The 24,339-nt window shown below is 39.0% G+C and overlaps 1 protein-coding gene across 4 annotated transcripts in view; it reads left to right on the plus strand.

Annotated features, from left to right (window-relative positions):
• Positions 1-19,948, plus strand: part of TLK2 (tousled like kinase 2) — a 188,758-nt gene extending 168,810 nt beyond the window's left edge. For all 4 annotated transcript variants that reach the window (XM_069076230.1, XM_069076229.1, XM_069076232.1 and 1 more), the window contains 3 exons: positions 10,004-10,115; positions 13,627-13,734; positions 17,094-19,948. In XM_069076230.1, the coding sequence (XP_068932331.1) occupies positions 10,004-10,115; positions 13,627-13,734; positions 17,094-17,267 (394 nt within the window). In that variant the 3' untranslated portion in view covers positions 17,268-19,948. The remainder of the gene's footprint in view (positions 1-10,003; positions 10,116-13,626; positions 13,735-17,093) is intronic.
• Positions 19,949-24,339: the final 4,391 nt, after the last annotated feature.

Below are 24,339 nucleotides of genomic sequence, written 5' to 3' on the forward strand. Positions count from 1 at the left end.
CCTATTTAGTGTGTATGACATTCCCTCCCCAAGCCAAATCCAATGAGAATAAGGTTGACCTATTCCTTTTTATCTTCCTATTCTTCCCCTCCATTGTAACCATTTTCCATTGCCTCTTCTATATGAGATAGTTTACCCCATTCTGTCTCTCCCCATCTCCTCTCATCATATTCCTCTCTTATCTCTTTAATTTCCCATTTTAAGTATCATCCCTTCCTGTGAAATTAGTCCTATGCCCTCTATCTTTGTATACCTGTAAACATATATACACACATTCACATAGGTAATATGCCCATATACTCTCATATATAGACATATATATATATATATTTCTATTCCCTTCAACTATTTTCATATTGAGAAAAGTTTCATCAGTTACAATTATTGTTTTTCCATGTACGAATGTTAATAGTTCAACTTTGATAAGTTCCTTATGATTTCTTTTCCCTGTTTACCTTCTCATCCTTCTCTTGCTTCTTGTATCTGAATGTCAGATTTTCTATTCAACTCTGTTTTTTTTTTTCCCATCAAGAATGCTTGAAAGTTCTCTATTCCACTGAATGACCATATTATCCCCTGAAATATGATACTCAGTTTTGGTGGGTAGGTGATTCTTGGTTTTAATCCCAACTTCTTTGACCTCCTGAATATCACATTCCAAGCCCTTCGATCCCTCAATGTAGAAGCTGCCAGATTCTGATTGTGTTTCCACAATATTCAAATTGTTTCTTCTTGGCTGCTTGTAATATTCTCTCCTTAACCTGGGAATTTCGTAACCTGGCTATAATATTCCTAGGAGGTTTCTTTTTGGGATCTTTTTCAGGAGGTAATCAGTAGATTCTTTCAACCTCTATTTTGCCCTCTGGTTCTAAAACATTAGGGCAATTTTCCTCGAGAATTTCTTGGAGGATGATTTCTAGGTTCTTTCTTTGATCATGGCTTTCAGGTAGTCCAATAATTTTTAAATGATCTCTCCTGGATCTATTTTCCAGGTCAGTGGTTTTTCCCATGAGATATTTCACATTGCCTCTATTCTTTCATTTGTTTGGATCTGTTTAACAGCATCTTGATTTCTCATAAAGTTATTAGCTTCCATTTGTTCAATCTAATTCTGAAGGAATGATTCTCCTCGGTGAGCTTTTGAGATTCTTTTTCCATCTGGCAAATTTGGCTTTTTAAGGCATTCTCCTCCTTATTGCCTTTTTGAGCCTCTTTTGCCATTTGAGTTAGTCTATTTTTAAGGCGTTATTTTCCTCAGTGAGGCTGTTTACTCTCATTTCGTAATTTTTTTTTATCGTTCTCATTTCTCTTCCCAATTTTTCCTCCACTTCTCTTATCTGCTTCTTAAAGTCCTTTATGGCCTGTAACCAGCTTGTATTTTCCTTAGAAGCTTTTGGTACAGGAGTTCTGACTTCACTGCCTTCCTCCTGTTCCATGCTTCGATCCTTTTTGTCCCCAAAATAGGAGTCTAATGTTGGGTTCTTCTATTTGCTTTGTTTCCTTTACCTGGTCATGTTGCCACTCAATTACTTGCCTTTTGAACTTTTTGCTACAGTAGGACTCTGCTTCCCGACAGGGGAGGTTCGTACCAAATGCTGGGGTTTTCTCAGCTGCCTGAGGTATTAGTTGGGTACCCTTGCTGAAGCCTCCACATGCTCCAGCAAGCTGGACACACACCCCAGGTCCTCCACCCTAGACTGCAATCCAGATCCAAGCAGGTTAAAGCAAGAGCGATTACCCCTCAGACTGGTTGCTTGGTCCCCCTATCCTCTGCAGTCCAGGAGCTGAAGCTGCCACGTGGAGGTGGCTACACAGCTGGGCCTCATCAAAGGCTTCTCGCCCCAGGGGCAAAAGCCAACACACTCCCAACTACTGGGTCCCAAAGTCCACAGTGCACTGACCTGTCACTCTGTCCTTAGCATCTATGTGTTGATAATTTTGGACTGCCACAGCTGCTGGTGATCTATAGTCCCTCTAGCAGATGGCTGGTCAGGCCTGCCCTGGGGCTGAAACCTTGGGGTGGAGCTGGCTTTGGCTCCCAGTGCTGGCTGATTTTTGCCGGCCTGCTGGATTACCTTCTCTGTGTCATTTTTTGGGCTCTGTAGCTCCAAAATTTGTTCAGAGTCCCCTTTTACATGAATTGGCGAAGGTGGAAGCCGGAGCCGCTCAGAGGGCCTGTTTCTACTCCTCCATCTTAACCTAAACTTTTCTTTTTTAATTGCACGCCCATTTTAGTAACCTTTTTTTTTCTTTTTTAATGAGAGTTTTGGTTCTGCTTACATAGGTTCATATAGACCTTACCAGTTTTATCTGAAACTACTTTGTCATTTCTTTTGGTCTATAATATTAATTTACATTCATATAGCATGTTTGATTTAGTAATGTTCCAGTAGATCAGCACTCCCCTAGTTTCTAGGGGTTTTTTTACTGCCACAAAAATAGGTGCTATAATTTTCTTTATGCATATGGGTTTTCCTCTTTGATCTCTTTGGTCACCAGTTAAGTTCAAATCTTTTTACAAATTCTCTTTATTGATTAAAATTTCTGTTGTGTTGTGGCTAAAGGGTATGCACAATATTTTTGCTTTTCTGAATTTATGAGGATTTTTTTTTTGCCATAACATATGGTTAATTTTTTGTAAAAGTGTCATGCAGAGATAAATAATATTTGTATTCCTTGTTATTCTCCTTCATTAAGCTTAGAGCCCTGTCTTATCTTAACTTTCCTTATCTAACAAAAAGGAATTCAAGTCTTTAAGCTTTATTTAAAAAATCTTTTCTTTGACCTAGAAGCTCTGAACTTGAACTATAGCATTGCGTTTCTGGATTTGATATAGGATTTCTTTCAGGAGGTGATTGTTGAGCTCTTTCTGTTTTAACTTTACCAATTGATTCTAATGTTTCTGTGCAGTTTTCTGATTGCCTAAAATATAATGTCCAAGTTTTTTTACTTGGCCATGGTTTTTAAGGAGTCCATTGATTGTTAAATTATCTTTCCTTGACCTATTTTCTTACTTGTTTTTGGTGGTAGATAGATTAATTCATATATTCTTCCAATTTTTCAGTAAACTTTTGACTTTTAATATTTCTTTTCTCATGGAATCATTGATTTCTATTTGATTTTTCCTTTTTTCAAGAAGTCTGCTATTTAGGTTATATTTTCAGCCTTCTGCTCTAAATGGTTTATTCCTTCCAAACAAACTTTAATTTCATATTTTTATCTCTTGCTTCCTTTCTCCCATCCACTTTGGAGTCATCTTTGGTAAACCATTCTTTTTTTCTGAAGAGTCTACTTATACTTCTTTTGCAGTATCTTAATGAATTATGTTTTCTGTTTAGTGTCTCCAGCCTCAATTTATGGATTAGTATTTTGTTTCAGGGGCAGATTTTGCCCTCTTTTGGATTCTTGAATAGGTTTGCTAGAGTCTGGTCCTATCACTTCTGTAATATGCTTGTCACTGCTGCCACCATGCCACAGTTCTATGTGGGGCTGCTGGTTTCTAGTCTTTCTTGCTTCTATCTTCCACCACCCTGGCCTGCAACAGGGGGCCAGGATCAGTCCCTAGCTTCCACATCAATCTCTGATTTTTGCCTCTTTTTTAGATGGCCCAGTGTAGTTGCTAGCCTTGGCCTTATCTCTGTCTCCTTTTCTTTGTTCAGTCACTATTCAGGAGTTGGCTTTCTCCCTAAACTATCATTCCAAACTAGGCTTTTTTTTAAATTAATTTTGTTCAAATGTATGTGCATAGAGACCCCACAGCAAAAATTTCTTATTAAATAACATTGTAGAATGCCAAGTCAAACATAGAAACAGCATTTTCGATATGTTTATTCACTGTGGTGGTTTTTATGGGTTGTGTTCTTTGTCATAGTTAAGTCTGCTCAAAAATATCTGCTCTTAGGTATTCTAGACCTTGTATTTGAGTTTCTTTTGGAGTAATTTTAATTGTGGGAAAAGAAAGTGAATCTTTAGTGTCTAGACCAATAATTCTATAGATGTAATGCTATTTGAAGAAAGATAAATATTAAAGTCTTAATAAGGATTTAACAATTGCTTTGCATAGATTAATATCTATTATTACATAGTCCCTTACTAGGTAGTCACTTAACTTTCCTGTTTCTCAACTTCCTTTGTAAAATGAAAGGCTTGGACTTGATGCCCTCTGAGATTTCTTCCAGCTTTTAATTTATGCTGCCATGAATATTATTTTAAACTAGTGGGCTATGTGTCCACAAAAAATAGTGGGAAGTTTTTTTGTTATATGAAGTTAAATAGCTTACAGGTACCACAATAAGTCTATAAAGTATTTTTGTTTTTAAACAAATAGTTATGCAAGGTTGTAGTATTGATAATTTTTATTGACCCTATTTACAATTAAAGACATTTAAGTTCAGAATAATGGTTAAGTGACTTGTCTACTACTGGTACCCAGTAGAACTGGGATTTTAACCCAGGACTTCTGATTCAAAGTCTGGTGTACTTTTCACTGTAGCAGCCAAGATATTTTTTTGTCTTGGTACTTATTTAAAAGAATTTGTCAATGTCCTTTGGATTTGTATTTAGATAGATTCATTTTTCTCCTCTTTTACTTTTAAGTTAGGTATTAGAAGTTTGTGAGTCTGTGAGTCATGATAGTAGACCTGAACACAAGGTTGGGATTGACCTCTGGGCTGAAACCTTTGAAATTATAGAGGAGCAAGGCTTCAGTAGAACTAAAGCTGAAGAAACAATGCTATAGAATAAGGTCATCCCAAAGTTCCTTGAGGATTTCTGCTCCCTGGATATTTGTTATTGATTGAAAATGTGATGATGATCCCTCATCATGTGACTCCTAAAGTAAAATTTATCAAAGTTGGGGTGAGTGGGTGAGAATACTAATGCAGCATGTATTCCTAATAACAGTGGGGAGGCATGAGCCAGGAATTTAGTGGGTGAGAGAAAAAGAGGCCTTGGTTGCCTGGAATCTTCCAAATTTCTGGTTATCTTAGACATACAGGGGTTTACAATTAGTAGGTACATAATAATAGATGATTGTCTAAATGAATAAATGAGGTGACTATTTGCAGTTTAGATGACTACATGAACAGTGGCAGAAGAGCCTAGCACCCTGGAAAAGATCTAAAAAGAGCCCTAAACTTAATCATCAAGAAATCCCAAAAGAAAGATTCAGTAAGCCCCTTTTCCAGTGCAACAGTGCAGAAAAAGACATCCAGAAACCTGTGGGAATTGGAAACGATACTTCTAGAAAAGCCAGTATAGCCCCTGATAAAAAAAAAACTGAAAAGTGTGGAGAGGACTGGACTTAGCTTTGCTTCAAAGTCTGAAATCAATATTTGAAGTTGGATAGAAGAGAAAACAGAAAACATTGAAAACTCTGAAGAACTTTTTTGGATTCATAGACACCTAAGAAATAGTTCCACAGTAGGTATGAGCAGAAACTTAGAGGAAAAAACAAATGACTACATCAGAAGGACTATAAGAGTACCTGGAAGAGAATGAAGTAGGTATAGATAAAAAGCAAAATTATAAGTAAAATATAGAGCTCTCATGGAAGGAATGGGAAGGAAATAAATAGAAGGTGAAAAAACATCCCACCAAGATAGGAAACAAGAAATCTAACAACACAATCAAAAGATTGAAATTTTTTTGTTTTGGGGGGGTTTTTTGCTTTTTGGAGGGGGGACAGTAGGGCAATTGGGGTTAAATGACTTGTCCAAGGTCACACGGCTAGTTTGTGTGTGTGAGAAGTGTCTGAGGCCAGATTTGAACTTAGGTCCTCCTGACTCCAGGGCCAGTGCTGTATTCACTGTACCACCTACCTGCCCCAAGATTGCAATTTTTTAAAACATATTTGCTACCAAAAACAGCTGATTGTGCAGTAGATAGAACACTGACCTGGAGACAGGAGGACCTTAGTTTAAATCCAGCCTTAGATACTTACTAGCTCTGTGACCCTGGGCAAGTCACATTTTGGTCCCCCACCCAAGCAGCTGATTGAAAAAACAGGTCCAGGAAAGGGCACTACCATCCTCCCAAGTCACATATAGGATTGTCACCTAGGTGTTATCTTCTACTCTCTTAAACACACACACACACACACACACACACACACACACACACTATCCAGTCAGTTGTTAAGTCTTGGTTTTTTTTTTCCATCTTTGTATATTTCTTCTGTATTTCTCCTCTATTCTCCTCTGACATTGCAGCCACTTTGGTGAAGGCCCTCATCACCTCATAACTGGACTTTTGCAATAGTCTGCTAATTGGTCTACTAGCTTCAAGGCACTTCCTCCACTCTTGTCCATTCTCTCATCAGCTGTGGGATTGATTAGGTACAAGCCTGACTGTTATCTCTCTATTCACTAAACCCCATCACTCATTATCACCTCCAGAATCAAATACTAAAGTTTTTATCTGTCTTTTAATTCCTTTCATAATCCAATCAATCTCTTTCTTTCTTCAGTATTTTCACCCTGCTCTCTGCACAAGATGCTCCATCTCCAAACTTTGGGCATTTAATTTACTATCTCCTATACTTTCTACACTCTTTTCTCATTTCTGCTTCCCTGCCTTCCTTCAAGCCTCAGCTAAAATCCCCCCTTCTACAGGAAGAAACCTTTCTCAGTCCCTCTTAATTCTAATACCTTCTCTCTGTTGACTGTCTCCAGTTTGTTCTATATATAGCTTATTTGTACATAGTTGTTTGCATGCAGTCTTTGCCACTAGACTGTGTGCTCCTTGAGAGGAAGGAGTCTTTTTTGCCTTTCTTTGTAACCCTAGCATTTAGTACAATTCCTTGCACATAGTAAGTTGCTTAATAAATGCTAGCTGACTTGAGGAGAAGGGATTTAACAATCATTGGATATCCTACAAACCATGATCCTAGAAAGCCTAGATACCATATTTTAAGAAATTATAAATGAAAAGTGCCCAGATCTATTAAAATCAGAGGGTAAAGTGAAAATAAAATCTACTTGTTATTTCCTGAAGAAAGCCCCATAATAAGACTTTCTAAGAGTGTCATAGCTAAAATCCAGAGCTTATAGCCCTGCTGGACAGCCCCCCTACCCCACCCCCCTGCTGTTGCCCCCAAATACTGCAAAGAGCAAGGAAGAAAGAGTTTCGAAACTGAGGAATCTCATAGTCAGGATCATGCAAGACTTGGTAGCTACTATTCTAGAAGAGAAGAAATCTTGGAGTATAATATTCCAAAAAACAAAAGATAACAGTTTACAACCAATAATAACTTTTCCTACAGGGAAAATTTGAAAAGAGAATTTTGAAGCGTTCTTGATGAAAGAACTAAAGATTAGTAGAAATTATGAAATACAAGCACAGAAGTAAAGAAAAACTTAGAAAAGTTTTTATATTTGGAGGGGCTGTATGGTGATGAAGTACTTCTAGCAAGAGAAGAAAAAACACATGTCTTTTCAGAAGCCTTATAAATTTAAGAGTTAATAGAAGCAGTTTTGTAAGACAAAGGTCCTGGGAGTTTTGTCTTCTTTTTTTTCTTTTTGGAGGGGTGGAAGGCAGGGCAGTTGGGGTTAACTAACTTGCCCAAGGTTACACAGCTAGTAAGTGTTAAGTGCCTGAGGCTGGATTTGAACTCAGGTCTTCCTGACTCCAGGGCCAGTACTCTATTCACTGTGCTACTTAGCCGCCTAAGTTTTTTTTTTTTTTAAGCAATTGGGGTTAAGTAACTTGCTCAAGGTTACACAGCCAGTTATTTTGTGTGGGTGTTAAGTATCTGAGGCCGGAACTGATCCCGGGTCTCCTAACTCTGGGGCTGGTGCTCTTACTCACTGCACCACCTGGCCACCCCTCACCTGAGTATTCTATCTTTATGAACATAAGAAATGAAAGAAAAGAGAATGACAGCAATAAGAAAAAGGAATACACTAGAAAGAAGGGTGGAGAGAAAAGGAAATAATTTAGTATTTTTTATTATCTCTATGCATGAGAGTAATATACAAGTATAGAGAAAGGGACATTAGATGAACCTCACTCTTATTTAAACAGAAACATATATACTCATACAGTTTAAGTCTAGATATACATAAACTCAGCAGGGAAATGGGGTCAGAAGGAGAGTTTTAAGGGGGAGGTTAGATGTGAGAGAGATTCACAAGCAAAAAAAAATTCATTGCAGGGGGAATGTAGAGTCATAGGAGTGAAAGTACAAACAAAATTGTTTCATTTAGAATTAGAAGGGAAATATTTCCGAGGAGGAATTTTGCAGCAAATTCTTTGGTAAAGGTATGCTATCAAGATATATAGGGATTTGATGCAAATATGTAAAAATGAGAGATTTTCCTATAGATAAATGGCCAGAGGATATGAACAGACAGCTCTCAAATGAAGATTATAAGCTTTCAAAAAATATGGAAAAAATTCTTTTAAGTCACAAAAATTAAGAGAAGTACAAATTAAAATAGCTCTGAGTTTCTGTCTCATCAGATTGACAAGGATGATACAAAAGAAAAATGACAACTATTGGAGGGGCTAAAAGCAAACAGACACACTAATGTAGTGTGAATTGGTCCAGCCATTTTGGAAAGTGATTTAGAGTTATGCTCCCCAAAGTCACTAACTTGCATACTCCTCGACCTAATAATTTTGCTGTTAGGCCTATACCCCAGAGACTGAAGAAAGACACACGTACAAAAATATTTATAGCATTTCTTTGTTGGATCTAATAACTGAAAACTGAGGATTGCCCATCAGTTGGGAAACATTGAAAAAAATATCAAAGAGAAACTTTCTAGAGAAAGTTAACTGGAAAAAAAAATGAGACCATTTGACATGAGCTCTTAATTTATTCATCTCAGAATCCTTTGACATCATCTTCTATTTTGTACTCCTTTTACCTAGTCTCTGACAGAGTCAACCCTTCTCCTTGCCAAGGCTACCCTCTCTAAATGTAAACATCTCCTCCCGACTTCTGTAGCATATTGTATCTTCAATCATCCCCCTTCTTTCTTGAATCTTCAATTTTTCCGTATCAACTGGCTCCATCTCTGTCACCTTCAAACATGACCAGTCCTCATCATCTTTAAAAATCTTGTCCAACCCCATTATCTCCCTCAGGCTATAAGTACTATATTGATCTCCCTTTCTCAACTTTACTCCTTGAAAAAGTTACCTAGACTCATTGCTTCCATTTCCTCTTCTCTCACTCAACTTTTTTCAGTTTGACTTTCTACTTTGTCACTTAATTGATCTCTCTGTACTCATACAATTCTCACCTTAATTCAGGCCCTCATTACCTCTCAACTATATTGTTGTAACAGTTTCCTGATTGGCCTTCCTACTTCAAGCCTCACTTCAAACCCCCTGCCCTCTCCCTCCCTTCCCCCCAGTCTATTCTCCACACTTATAGTGAAAGTAATTTTCCTTAAGTATAGATCTGATCGTGTAACTTCTGTACTCATCCAATTCCAGTGGCTTCCTCTGGCCCCTTAGGACAAAATGTCAGCTCCTCTGTTTAGCCTTTAAAACCCTACACAACTTGGCCCCAAGCTTTCTTTCAATCCTTATTCCTTTCCCCTCCCATATTCTTATCTAGCCAAACTGGCCTTCACTTTGTCATCATAAGATCTTCCACATCTTTACACTGATCTTCTCTCTCACCTACATTGTGCTCCCTTCTTCCTTTAAGACTCAGGAATTGTTTCCTCACCCCAACCCCAACTGCTAGTATTTTCCCTCTCAAGCCACCTTCTACTTTGTACATATTTGTATTTATTAACTTTATATTTATCCTGATTATCCACTTTTAGAATGCAAGGTCATTGTGAGTAGGAATTTTCATTTTTCGTACTTGTACCCCCAGTGTCTGACATTTAGTAGGTGCTTAAACAAATATTTGTTGATTGATTGGTTGTTAATATATAATATAACCATCCTAACTCCCCACCTTTTCTTAAAAAAAATAAAAGATGTCTTCTTGTTGAATGTACAATTATTTTTTTAAGAATTTCTCTTATCTTTCTCTTATCAGGTATTTGCCACCAGAGTGCTTTGTGGTTGGGAAGGAACCACCAAAGATCTCCAATAAAGTTGATGTCTGGTCAGTGGGGGTGATCTTCTACCAGTGTCTTTATGGAAGGAAGGTAAGGAATATGAACATTCATCTGCATTTGAGGGACACGTGCATAGTATGGGTTTTGGTTACCAGTACCATTCAGCCTGTGGAACTGTCTCTTGACTGAATTCTCTGTAGCAGGATGACTTGAAGACCATCAGTTCTCACAAGGTAGAATCCATAGAAGGGAAACTAGACTGTTTTAGAATTGCTTTATGAATAATCAAGGACTGGACAATGATCCTCTAGCGTAAGATGCCTAGTGAATGTAACTGACCAGCCAAAAAAACCAAGAATACTGTTATCTTCTTGATTCCACAAATTCTGGAAGAGTTCAGACTCACGTTGGGATGGTGTCTCTATCTGCTTCTCATTCTCCTTTGCTGGATCCTTATCTGTATCTCTAGATGATGAGTGTACACCAAGTCCCTTTTCCCAGGCCACTTTTCTCTCTTTACTCTCTTTCTTCATCAGCTTTGACCTCTTCAGCTACCATGGCTCCACTTATCATCTGCTTACAGATGACTACCAGATCTGTATATGTTCTCTTCTAGACTTTTTTCCTGAACTATAGTCCCACATCACCACCTTTTTCCTGAACATTTCAAACTGATTGTTCCTTAAGACATCTTAAAACTCATATGTTTATAAAAAATTCTTTGTCTTTCACCTAAACCCATTCCTTGTCAGAACTAAAGCATTACTATTAAGGGCAATGCCATCCTTCTAGATAACCAAAGTTCATTACCTTATTGCCATCCTTGAGTCCTATTCTTTCTCACCCATATGTACAGTCAGTTGTTACATTTTGCCATTTCTTCCTCAACATCCTTTGCATTCAGAACCTTCTCTGCTCTCATGTAGCTATCACTCATACTTTTTGCCTTAGAGTATTGTAATGTCCTCCTAATTGAACTCCCTGCTTCTTTTCTACTGCAGTCCATCTTATACATAGCTACCAAAGTGGTTTTCCTAAATTTCAGGTCTGACCAATTCAACTCTATCCCCAAATCAGTGGCTTCCTATTACTTCAATATGACTCCAAACTACTTCTTCAATTTTTATATTTTTTTTTCATTCACTTAATTTTTATGTTGTATATATTTATATTTATAGCTTCCCCATTAAACTTGTAAGCTCCTGTGGAGAAAGGATTGTTTAATTCTTTTAATTCATATCCTCAGAGTCTAGAATGGTTGTCAGGCACATATTTAGTATGTGCTTAATAAATAAAGTGCTTACATAAATACTTGATGATTGATTAGTTGGCTTTTTTTTACTTCCCTTGCTTATTTCACATGATTCTGTAGTATCCGCCATCCTTAATGTGTTTTAGCATTCAAGGCTAGATGAACTACTAGTTATTTCTCTGAACTAGGCATTCCAGTCTTTATTGCTTAGCACATATATGACAATGAATGCTTGGCCTCTGAGCATTCACACAAACTGTCCTATATACCTAAAATTCTTTCCTTCTTCATCTCCTCCTTTATCTTCCTTCAAGGCTTGTCTCTAGTTAGTTCCATTTCAACCTTGAATCCTTCCTTGATTATCCCCAATTGTTGGTATGCTTTCCCTCTTCAAATTATTTTGTATTTATTTATATGTTGTATGTCTTCAGGAAAATGTAAGCTTCTGGAGGGCAAGAATTATTTTGTTTTTGTTTGTATTCCTATTGCTTTGCCCTATGTCTTATTATCTCTTTGAATAGTAGGCCTGTAATAAATGTTTTTTCAATTGAATTGAATTCTACATTTACAAATTTGAGTTGGTATCCTAGAATTTAGAATCCTTTCTGATTAGTCTTTACAGTTTCCTCAAAAGTTTCACATATTGTGTACTGTTTTTAAGTTTAATTGATCCCTTTACTTTAAAAAAATGCTATGTAATTCTCCAAAATCAATAATTGGAGCTAGATACAACCTATATAAATCAGTTACAAACAATGTACCTCAAAATTGAGGAAGAGAATACACATATATTGTACTTTTCTTCCCTTCTTTCCCCAAACCATGTCATCTAAAATTGGCTGTTCCCAAGTTGGAAGAGGACACTGTGAAGTGTTTTTAATTGCATGTGCTTCAGGTGACTAAATACTGGCAGCTTCTTCCACCCTCTGGTCCTAAGAATCTTTCCTGAAGGAGCTAGAACTTTTATCTGTATTTCTGTAAATTTTATTTTATTTAAAAATTTTTCTTTTTTATTATGAGCTTGTCAGACATCAGTAAACACCATCATTTCCATTTGCAAAGAAGAATAGAAAGGATTGTTTATGAAAGATTTTTTTTTTAATAAATTTAATATTGTAGTTAGAGTGGAAGCTTTTTATATCCCAAAAGTTTACATATGAAAAGCCAATAAAAACTGTTCTCTTGATTGAAAATCATAATAAATAAATATTTTACAAGTTTCCATACCAGGGAGACTGGCTCAGAAAACACTTTCATCTTCATCATGCCTCTGTGCCTTTGATCAAGGCAAAGAGCACTAATTAAACCAGTAATTAACCTTGGGAATAGAAATATAAACAGAAATACAATCACTGTATTCACTAACTATTCTTCCCTGCTATAGATAACATTGATTTTTTTTTAGGAGACTTATATGTTGTAACATGCAGTTACATATTTATATTTGGCATTCTGTATCACTCACACAGTCATAGAATGTCACAATGAAAATGGACCCAAAAAGTGATTTACTCAAGATCATATAGAGCTATTTAGCAGACCAGAAGACAAGTTTTGTGGCTCCCACCCAGTTTGTTTGGTCTTTTAGGCCATGATATCTTTTTTAAACCAAGAGCTGGAGGCAGCAGCCTGTTTGTTTAGTTCTTTTTTTGGGGGGGGGGTAATATATCCCATTAATCTCTTAATGTCTTTTTTAATGGTAAAGATGATTAAATTAATGCTTGATTAAGCACTTAAATTAAGATTCTATCATCCTCTTTAACTTCCCAACTTTCCCTTTATTTCTTTGTCCTTCTGTAAAATGGGAAGACTACCCAGGGATGGCAAGGCTTACCATTTCCCTTCTCAAGTAATGTAGCAGTCCTGCTGTTAGTGTGGGGCATATAAGGAAAGAACTATTGGTTAATGTCTAGCTATCACAGGAGGAATGCTACAAAACTGAATTCAGGCTTGCAATTATATTCTAGAACATTGTATAGCAACTCAACAACCTGGTACTACTGAAGATGTTGAAGAGCATCTGGGTCATTTTTGAGTGTTCTTTCTCTAAGTCCTCCTGTCTGCCTGCTTACTTATGTTTTCTGTTCTGTCTTTCATCTTTCTATCCTTTTTCTGACCCCTATGGGTTTTGTTCAGGTCCGTGGGTATTGCTCAGGATTAGAGAGTTTGCTGATCCCCATTTTAAATCTTTGGATTCTTGCTCCAGACTTTTGCCAGCCTCTGAGTAGCTCTGTTTTAAAGAGGTTGCTTTCCTCCCCTCTTCACTTGAAACTTTTCAGTAAATGAATGGTGATGTTTTAAACTAATGATCTTAACAATCATTCTTTTTATTTTTTAATAATATAACAGCCTTTTGGGCATAACCAGTCACAGCAAGACATTCTGCAAGAGAATACTATTCTTAAAGCTACTGAGGTGCAGTTCCCTCCAAAGCCAGTTGTCACACCTGAAGCAAAGGTAAGCTTGACATATCCCAAGAGTGGAATGTTCACTTTACCCTCTGAAGTGCTCCTTGTATGGCAACAGATACACAAGTTGGTTATTTTTCCAAAAATTACTTAAATGTTAGGTCAGTAATGAATTACTATTGATGGCAGCAGACACATGAATCCTTCTACTGTTCCCTCTTCCCCACCCCCTTTATTCCCATATGAGTAATGTTAAATCAGTCTGTCACTGGCTGGCCAATCTGAAGGCCCCTTAGGGATGGAAAAGAAAGGAAAGGCTGTTTTGTTCATTCATTTAGCAGATGATTTCCTCCTCTCCTACTCAGATGCTACCTTGAATAGCTCACAGTCAAATAGGAGAAACGATAAAACAAAATAATGAAGAAGCCTGGGCTTCAGTCTTGGCTCTGCTCCTTAAGCAAATCATTTCACCTCTTAGAACTTCTGTTTTTCTACATTACTACATTTGTTTATCACTTCCTTAGTTGGACCACCCATCCCCATTTGCAGTAGAGGTGCCAATATAAAGGGCCCAAAGACGGGTAAGGCCAGCAATACTTGTCAATCACCCCCATCTGTGACTATTTTAATGCAGATTGCTCAGAATTGGGGTGGGATATAGGAGGAAGTGTATGGTTTGCATTGGCTACATTTCTTCCTCCAGTCCCCTTTGTTTTGTGGAGGGAGAGAAAAGCAGGTACATTTTTCATCATTTGTAAAATAAGAGGTTTAGACTAGATGGCCTTTAAGGCCCTTTTCAGACCTAAGTCAAATAATCCCAAGATATGAGAAAAGTTAGATAACCATGTTGGACACCTTAAATGACTAATGAGGAGTACAGAGTGCTCTAAGAGTTCAGAAGGATTGTTGTGGTCTGGGGTAATGAGGAAAGACTTTATAGATGACACAAGAAGAGCTAGACAGGACTTGGCTCAGTGATCTTGCCAGCTCTCTTTGGTTGTTTTGCTTATGATTGTTTAAAACAGTAATGTTAAACTCAGATACAAACAAGGGCCACTAAACTGTAAGGAAGAATCCCTGCAGGCACATAATGACCTACAAAAACACATATTAATATTATCTATGGTTTATTTGTTTTGTTAAATAGTTCCCAGTTAAATTTTAATCTAGTTTGGGCTTCACTTGGGAATATTGTGGGCCACGTGTGACCCACAAGCCGTGTCACGCTTGACAGCTCTGGTTTAGTAGTTTAGAATGGAGACTTTCTACTCCTGTTATCTTCAAGTTCATCCCAGAACTTGTGATGTCCTACAAGAGCTGTGGGACAAAAGGGCTTCTTTATGAAATGACCTGGCAGGTATCAATGATACTATTGATCCCTTTATTATTCACATGTGAATCTTCTACAGCGTGTTTTTAACCTTTGCATATGACCTCATAGTGCCATTCATCTTTCCTCATACCTCACAAACTGTGAAGTATACCATAGCAGAGTCCCTGGCATATAGTAAGCACTTAGTAAATGCTTTTTCCCAATTAAATGTAAAGACAATTTTCAGTGTGCATTTTTTAAAAAGATTTTGAGTTCCAAATTTTTCTTCCTTCCCCAAGATGGCAAGCAATCTGATACAGGTTATATATTACAATAAAATTCTTATTTTCCCCATCTCTTTTCAAGCTAATCTGAGTGCTTCTTCTAGTAACCTTTCCTGTGCATTTTGCTCTCTGGAAGCCCTACTTCTTATACTTTTGTTTGGGGGCTATTTTAGTCAATCAGGTATTTATTAAGTGCTTGCTATTTGCCAGGTACTATGCTATGCTCTCAGAGTAAAACAGGAAAGCAAATATGGTCCCTGCCGTCAAGAAGCTTGTATTCCATCCAAAAATCAGTACATGTCCTTTATGGCTTTGAGTTATTTCTCTGAAGTGTCTTTTACCACTTCATCTTCTGGAGGTTTGCTGGTTTGCTTTTGGAGGGGATTCCAAAGATGGCTCAAATTCTACACATTGCTGTAATGCCATGCACAAGCAGCTTTCCAAAAGAATGCTACTGTGAATAGCTTTTAAGATTCTGATCACACAGTATAGTGATCACTCTATTCCATAACAAAAGCAAAACATTCACAGAAAATCAAGGTACAGCATTCACAGTTTTACAACTTACCATAGCACAACAGCTTATCATTAAAATGGCCATGATATAGTCTCAAAGTACAATAGTCAAAGTCTTCCACTCATGGGGCAAAGTCTTAAGTTAGCTCAATCAGTCACTTATTCAGCAATCAATTACTAAGTATCATACATAAAACCCTCCACCCCTAAGTCACTAGTAAACTACAATTTCATCATAACTTAGTACCCACAGAGAGGTCTTTTCATCTTGATTTGGAGCCGGTTCTCAGATTCCCTGGATCCCCTTCTATGGTCCCAGATTCTACCTGGATTCACCAGACTGTCACTTGGGTTCAATGGCAGACAGCTCCCAGTTCTTTGTCCAGCTCTCTGGGCAGGTCCTGCTCCACACTGAAGTTCACAGGGTCTGGTCCATGTCAGATCATTCACAGTTTCTGCTCCAGAGAATTCAAGGCTCAACCAAGCCACAAAGTGTCAGCATCCCAGTCATGTCATGCTTCCTCAGTCACCTGGGCTCTGGGCTCCAGGCTCCCTCTGGGCTCTGGGCTCCTGTTCAGAAGAAGCTCCACCACTACAAGTTCTCAGGAAATTCTGTCTCAGTTCTCCATTCTCTCTTCTGTAGCTGCTCTGCCACCAGATGCTGGTCCCAAGAAATTCTCACTGTGCCTCTCTGGGGCTTTTCTTATATACCCACAGCATTAACTTCCTGTTTCAGCCAACCCCTTCCTGTTATGTCAGCAACAGGAGACAGGAGTTCATACCTCCTGTTTCCCCAACTGAGGCTTGATCAATTACTAAGTGTACCTGCTACTTTTGCAACACAAAGGGATCTTCAAATTCAAATTAAATTACCATTACAATTACTACATTTGTTTATCACTTCCTTATTTGGACCACCCATCCCCATTTACTGTAGAGGCACCAGTGTAAAGGGCCCAAAGAGGGGTAAGGCCAGCAATGCAATTCAAGTCACCCCTATCTATGACTATTTTAATGCAGATTTCTCAGGGTTGGGATGATGTATAGGGAGGGGAGGAGGTGTATGGTTAGCATTGGCTACATTTCTCCCTCCAGCTCCCTTTGTTCTGTGGAGGGAGGGAGAGAGAAGCAGGTACATTTTCTGTATCTCAGCTTTTAACAGCTAGTGATTTTATTTGGAAAAAGATCCTAGCCCCATTCTTTGACAAATTTCTCATTCTGCCGCTAAACCTCAGACTAGTGATCTTGAGATTTCTGGTAGGAACAGGCTTCCTCAAAGCTGTTTTCGCTTTCTAGGCATTTATCCGGCGCTGCCTGGCCTACCGAAAAGAGGATCGAATCGATGTTCAGCAGCTGGCATGTGACCCCTATTTACTTCCTCACATCCGAAAATCAGTTTCCACAAGCAGCCCTGCCGGAGCTGCAATTGCATCAACTTCTGGGGCATCCAATAACAGCTCTTCAAACTGAGACAAGACTCCTAGGCCAAAGACTGTGCAACACAAGCGGACAAATGGCATTCAGCAGTGGATTCGAAGAATAGCGAATCTGAATGGATTTCATGAAACCTGTACCAGGTGCTTTTTTTTCTTGCTTTTTTCCCATCCATAGAGCATGACAGCATCAGTTCTCATTGAGAAGAAACCTTGGGCAGTGCCAGCCAGGCCCTGCAGGAAAAAGCCCTGAGGTTCCCACGTCACTGGTCGCCATGTGTGGCTGCTCTGAGTGAGGGGGAAAAAACAAAAACTGACTGGATCCATGTACTGTGAACGTGCAAACATGCAGACTCGGGGGGTCCCTGATGCAGCGCTTCTGATGAAGAATGTGGACTTTGAAAATACAGACTGGGCTAGTCCAGTGTCTATATTTAAACTTGTTCTTTTCTTTTAATAAAGTTTAGGTAACATCTCCTAAAAAGCTCACAGCACAAAGGCTCAGCTGGGGATGGTGTTTGACTTCAAAGGAAAAAAAAAGTTGCTATTGCCCATTGATGGCACTAGAGTTAGTGTTCCCCCTTCTCCCCCAACCCCCCAATAATTTCAGTTTTTAAAGACCTACAGCTTCCTTAGTCCCCTTTTTTATTTTTGAAAGAAGACATTTGGTCACAAAGTGAAACCCGTATTAGCAGGTACGTGGAAATGTCCATTCCAGTCAGATGCAGCTTTCTCCTCTTCCATCTGGCCTCCTGTTAACAATTGTTTCCCTCATCTCAGTAGGGAAACAGTTGAATGGGAGAATAGAGATGTGTGGCTTTTTGCCATTAGACAAGGAATAAGGTTAGAAGACTGCAACTAGGAGTCTCTCTAGGTTTTCAACTGTTTCTTCACAATTTAAACACTTGACAGTTGTCCCTTTAATTTATTTGAAGTGCTATTTTTTTTTAAATAAAGGTTTGTTGCCCACACAGTCCTCTTGGATTCTCTGAATATAGTATCTGTTGAATCTGTTAAAAGGAAAAAAAAAAAGACAAAAAATAGGCTGGGGAGCCAAATGCAGCAACAGGGATCAGTAGCTTACTTCACATGATCTTTGTGCTCACTAACAATTTTGTTTCTGGTTAATTACATGAAAATTTAAACAGTATATTAGCTTTCCTCTGCTAGATCATTTGGCAGAAAGCTCCCTTGCTTCTTTTCCATTATTGTCCCCTCTAAACTTGTGTGCTTGTGTTCCAGCACACTGTGGTTATAGCTAACTTGTTTAGACTCATCAGATGGATTCTTGAGAGGTCTCAAGGGGAATTAGAGATGTCAAATCTTAACATTTTGGATCTGGCTTTTTAGTTGTATTGTCACTGAAGTGTGTGTTCAACTGGAGAGGAAACTGAAATGGGAGCTGCATGGCCCCTCTCTGCCCTCCAGACACTAGAGTGCTGAACCCAAAGAGGGGGAAGGAGGCCAGAGCCCAAACATGTGGCAGCCAGCTTGGAATGTTACTACCATGTGGCAGGAGGGCTCAGCCAGAAATATTTAAAGATGCAGCATTCAGGAAGGGGAGGGTCCCTAAGGCTGAGAAAGGGGAGGCCAGAAGGGTGTGTGAGCACACTCAAACAGCTCATAACTCCCATGTTTCTTTTATGTAGGTGTTGGGCAGGGGGAGAAATGTGGGGAGATGCCACTGCTAACAGATTCTCTAAGCAGTGGGACCCACTTTGTTTTCCTCACTATGAGGAATCACCATGGGGTGATCACAGCAAGTTCTTGAGATAGAGCTGTTTGGTGAAGCCAGTGGGACTTTAATGGGAGTCCTCCTTAGTTAGAGGCTTCTGTTAGTGCCTGTCTAGCCCTACAACTTCCATTTTTTTTTCCCCTTTTCTTCTAGCCTTGGTTTTTCAGCAGGTACCTGATAAACACTAAAAGCTGCCAAGGAAGGAGGCCCAAAAAACTGAGACCAAGCACCTTGCTAAAAACAAGTGATAGCTACTTGTACACTGACATGGAAGAAACTTCCATCTTTAAAAAATTATTCCAGTAATTGAATCCCAGTTCCTATTCAGTCTCACTTGATTGGGTCCTGAATTCTACTTTAAAACATTTTTAACTTTTGTTTTCATTTGGGGAAAAAATGCTGCATCTTTAAGTCTTCCCTCTAACTTCCTGCCCTCTTCAACCTCAGAGAAAATTAATTCCTTTCAAGACCAGTTAGTCTGCATGTTCAGGCTCCTGGAATTGTTAGGTTTTCTTTGAAGTGAAACTACAGTAACTCCACTGTGACTATTGAGCTTTATCTTCTACCTTTTCTACCTCCGCTCTGAAGGGAGGAGCAGAAAGATAGATTCCCCACCCTCAGCCTTATTGTGTATCTGGGACAAAGATGGTGCTGACTCAGGTCAGCTGGTATTGGGACAAGACCTTTGCCCTTGGATGAGCTAACCCCACTCCAGAGACAAGTAGACACCGCTGTCCTTTTCTGGTGTGGGTCAGGTCACTAGTGAAGAACCCAGTGGGACTCTAGTTTTGACGTGCTTTTGTTAATATGGGTTTCACTTTCTCCAAGGATGGCCCCTTATTGCCACAATGTTCATTTACTTTACCAAAAAAAATTTTTTTTTAAACAAATGTATTAATTTGTAACTTAAACCTGGCCAGACTGTTTTGGCTTTACCCAACAGATGAAAGACATGGATATTAAAATAAGTTTTAAGAAATGAATTTCCCAGACTCTTGATTTTTCTCTAGTTGGGCAGCTGCAAAAAGAGTCACTTCCAGGCTGGGGATGTTGAGCTTGAAAACAGTCTATTGAATGACAGGTAGGAGCTGGAAGCTGGATGGCATGAACATAGAGGGATGCTGAGGGGTCTAGAGTGGAAAGGAATCTCTGTCATAAATGCCTCGTGCCTCACCATGGTAGCAATACCTTGCATACTTTCTGTCCTTGACCTGGTTTATTATGGGGTAAGAACATTTACTGCCTATACTTACTCCCTCTCAGTTTAGCCCAAGAGCTATTGCAAATTCTGGTCCACACTTTTTGACCAAGGCTAATTAAAGCCCTGCCACACCATAGTAGACTTCATGTATTTCTGTAACTGAAAACATTAATTGCCCAGAGCCCAGCCATCTCATGATGAGTGTTTCCAAGTTTAGCGAGGCAGGTCCTCAGTTGACAGATGGTCAGTTGCTTAGTAGACTGTGCCAGAGCTTGTGCCCTCCTGGCATAGTCTTGGAGAATCTGGGGGTCACCTTCATAACCCAGGACATCAAAGCATAAGACTTTTAAATGGAGGAATTTCATAGATGTCTCCACAGGTACCATATCACAGGCAGGGGACATAGCCTTTTGGTCCAGATCCCTTCTTTCATATAGGTGAATATGGAAACCATGTTGGGCTAATGGTGGGTTATCTTCCTGAAGATATCCAGGGGCAGATAACATTTGCTTATTCGTTCCCGTGTTTGATTTCTCTGATAGGACTGGTATCCTCATTTTACCATAGCTTATACCCCACACCTTTTTCAGGTGAAATATCTTTCCTGATCCATTACTAGTAACACAGGCATCTAGGGCTAGTGGGAAAGGTCAACTGAGTAGGGTCATTGGAAGAGGAGCATGAACTTTTTTCAGAAAGTGATTAGATAGTCAAGGTCAGTTGAGAACTCCAGCATTATTATGAAGGCTGCTTGGGACGAATCTCTTCTCCTGGAGCCTTAAAAAGAATTTAAAGAAATGGCAGGGTCAAGGAAGGTGAGCCGGAAGTAACCAGTGCTGAGGTGAGTGGTCGTATATTGGTAAGGCTGATGAACCAGGGGGGTGGGGGTGGGGAGCAGCTTTGAGGCCTATAGGTTTAGCCTATCTGCCAAGACAGTTTACCAGAGTGTGGCCACTGTGCATGGTACAGTTTCTTAGAGCCACAGGCGGACACCAAATGTACATGAGCAGCTCGGCAAGCCCTCACACCAGAGGTGCTAATCTTCCTTCAACACCCCATGCTATAGCAGGCTATTGTCTTTTTCAGCATTTATTCCATGACAAGCCACCTGAGATCAGTGAGATTCAGTCCCGCTCTCAGTTATTCTTCAGCAGGCTCAGGATGCTTTGAACTCAGACACCTCCACCAAAACCTCACAGCCTAAAAATGGCTGCAAACAGCAGAGGTAGAATGTATAGCTGTGTTGGCCACATAACCTATTTCCAGCATATGAAGCTTCTCTTTAGTCACCACACCATTGCTGTACCACCTAAGGATGTAGAGGTACTGAAGGATTTTTCACCATGTTGTAAAATTCATGAGTTTTGCCGTTGGCACACACTAAACTGCCCTATCTTGTCCCCAAAAAAGGAAACTTCCTGGGTGCGTCAGGGTGGAGCATAGGCTGCCCGCTTGTGGCTTGGATTGTGACCAGTCTATTCTTAGGTCTGGCCAAGCAGGCATCTTTACCATGGCAAATAGCTTTGTGACAGCTAGAAGCCCAAGGACTTTACAGTGTCCTCACATTTATTACTCTGTGAAAATGATCTAGCTGCCCTTTGTTCCCTCCAGCAATCCATGAGATCTACTAAGGCCAGGGGGCAATACAGGGAACTGCTATCATTTTCTGAATTACACTGCCTTATTAATCCATTGTAATGGAAAATATATTGGACTAGAAATCAGGAAACATGAGTTTTAGTCCTGGCTTTTCAAATCTTTTCTCTGGATGTTGATTTCCTGAGGTGAATCCTAGCTATGACAATAGCAGCTTGGAAAGGAAAAATAGGCATTTTGATCCTGTAGTAGCACAGACCTAACTCCTTTGAAGCCCTGTCAAGACTAGTATGTCTGAGCATCCCACCATTTTCCAGCCCTTCTTGTCTTGGGTCCCCACTCTTCCTTTTTCTCCCTGCTCCCCACCCCCAAGCCTTTGTAGAAGTCAGAAGAGCAGAAAAAACTATAGCTTGTCCTCAAAAGGTAACTACATAATTTTCTGAAACCACAAAACTCCTCCAAATTGAACCAGCTCAGTTATCATTGGGCTTATAAAGAATGATCCCATGAAACAACTATTGTCTATCCAGAAAGGCATTAAAGGGCCAAACCAGAGGAAAGCTTGAAAGCCCCAAAGGGCTCACTCATATTCAGATATCATACAAACCTTGTGAAGAAGATGCAGGCAGTCCAAGCATCCTTGTCTTAGGAGTATGGTCTTGCCACAGAGGATCACCTTTTAGAAATGCCACTTGACTTTAACAAGGACTCGGACACACTACTTTTCTCCTTTGGAAGAGGAAAGAGCCAACAAATGTATTGATTACAAGGCCCTAAGTGATGACAAAAATAGTAGAATTTCAGGCAATGGGAGATTGCAAATTTGATTGAAAAAGTACTTAAAGTTTCTGGTGGTTGGCAGTGAAAGGTTGAGGAGAGAAGATAACTTGAAACTAAAAGGACTAAACTCCTCCAAACCAGAGAATTGGATGTAGATGTGCACTTTGTAGAAAAATTCGAATTAGGGAGTCCCCTGCCACATTCAGAAAGTGTTGCAACCTCCTCCACTATACCCAATCTTTCTTCCTTGGAATTTACATCCCTGCATCTATTCTCCTGGAACTCTGCAAGGATATTCTGAAAGTACTTTAAATGGAAGATGTTGTTTGTCATTCCGTTTTTGAAGTGGACTGATGACATCATGGGGTGATGTCTTCACTTATGCATGAATTAGATTTAAGTGAGGTAGAGTTGCACAAAGTTGTCAGCCTCACTCTTCTAGAGTTATCAAAGTCCAATGGCAAGACAAAAATCAAGGTGACTCAGGATGCAGTAGATGACCTTGGCATCTTTGATGTCTAACCAAGCTCTATGCACTCCACAGTACCTGCTTCAGCTGCCTCTATGGCCATTGGAACAAATCATTCTCATCCATCCATTTCACCAGGGGATGTCTTTGCAGGCTTGCAAAGCCCTATCTCGTTGACAGCTTTGAGGCCCATAGGTTTAGCCCATCTGCCAAGACAGTTTACCGGAGTGTGGCCACTGTACATGATAGAGTTTCTTAGAGCCACGGGTGGACACCAAAGGTACGTGAGCAGCCCTGAAAAGCTTCACAAAAGCAAGCCCTCACACCAGAGGTGCTAGTCTTCCTTGAACACCCCACACATCCCCAAAATAGAAGATAATAAGAGGATGACAGTAGAAAGGGGAGAAGAAATAATACACCTAATTCCGTAAAAAAGGGAAACCCACCATACAAGGAACAGTCTTGAGAGGAGCTCCATCTAACAATATTGTATGGGCAAGTTGACCTTGAATTAGAATAGTTACCCTGAAACCTAAAGTTAAATGGTCAAATTAATTGACTAGCAGTAAAGTACTGGGCTCTTGTACTAACTCTGCCCTAAATACCAAACTGTTGGACATGCTGTTTTTCATCATTCAAGACAAGTGGAATGATTTTTTCAAGCAACAATTGTTTTCCTTCTCTAACTCCAAGATCATGTAATTCATCTATACATATGGCATAAAGGATAATGCAAAATTTAATTAACATGGTACCAGCTCGTGAATAGCCTCATATTGGAAAGACGCTTTCTATTATTCATGCGTTGAATGAATTTTGTTATACAGAATATATTAATTTAAATAAAGCACCTTCTTCTAGATAATCCTATATATCCCACACTTTGCTAATCCTAACATGATAATCTCAAGATCTCAAGGAGGAATGTTTTAATTTGCACTTTATAAAGAAAGGAATCAAATGATTCCACTTCTTTAAAAAATGATCAATTTATATAATTAGGGTGCTTTGTAAATTGTGACTTTGTTTACTGGATAAAAATATTATGTATTATTTTTTAAACCTAGAATTTGATACTTTAGAAATGCATAGGATTTAGAATTTTATTTGAAATAGCACAAAAGTAATGTTAGTTGTCAGTATTTGTAAAAATCAGTTAAATATATATTTTTTTAAATAAAATTAATGAATTGGAATTAATCATCTACAAGTTCTCTTCAAGCTATGACACCATGGGCTTCCAAGATTTAGAGCTAAAAGAGATATTGAAAATCATAATCCAACATCATTTTACAGATGAGAAAATTTTGCGGTCAAAAGTCAGTTAA

This window comes from Petaurus breviceps, unplaced genomic scaffold (assembly GCF_028583685.1).
Source record: "Petaurus breviceps papuanus isolate PSGF00001 unplaced genomic scaffold, PetGlider_PUasm1.0 90925, whole genome shotgun sequence".
Taxonomy (NCBI): Eukaryota; Metazoa; Chordata; class Mammalia; order Diprotodontia; family Petauridae; genus Petaurus; species Petaurus breviceps.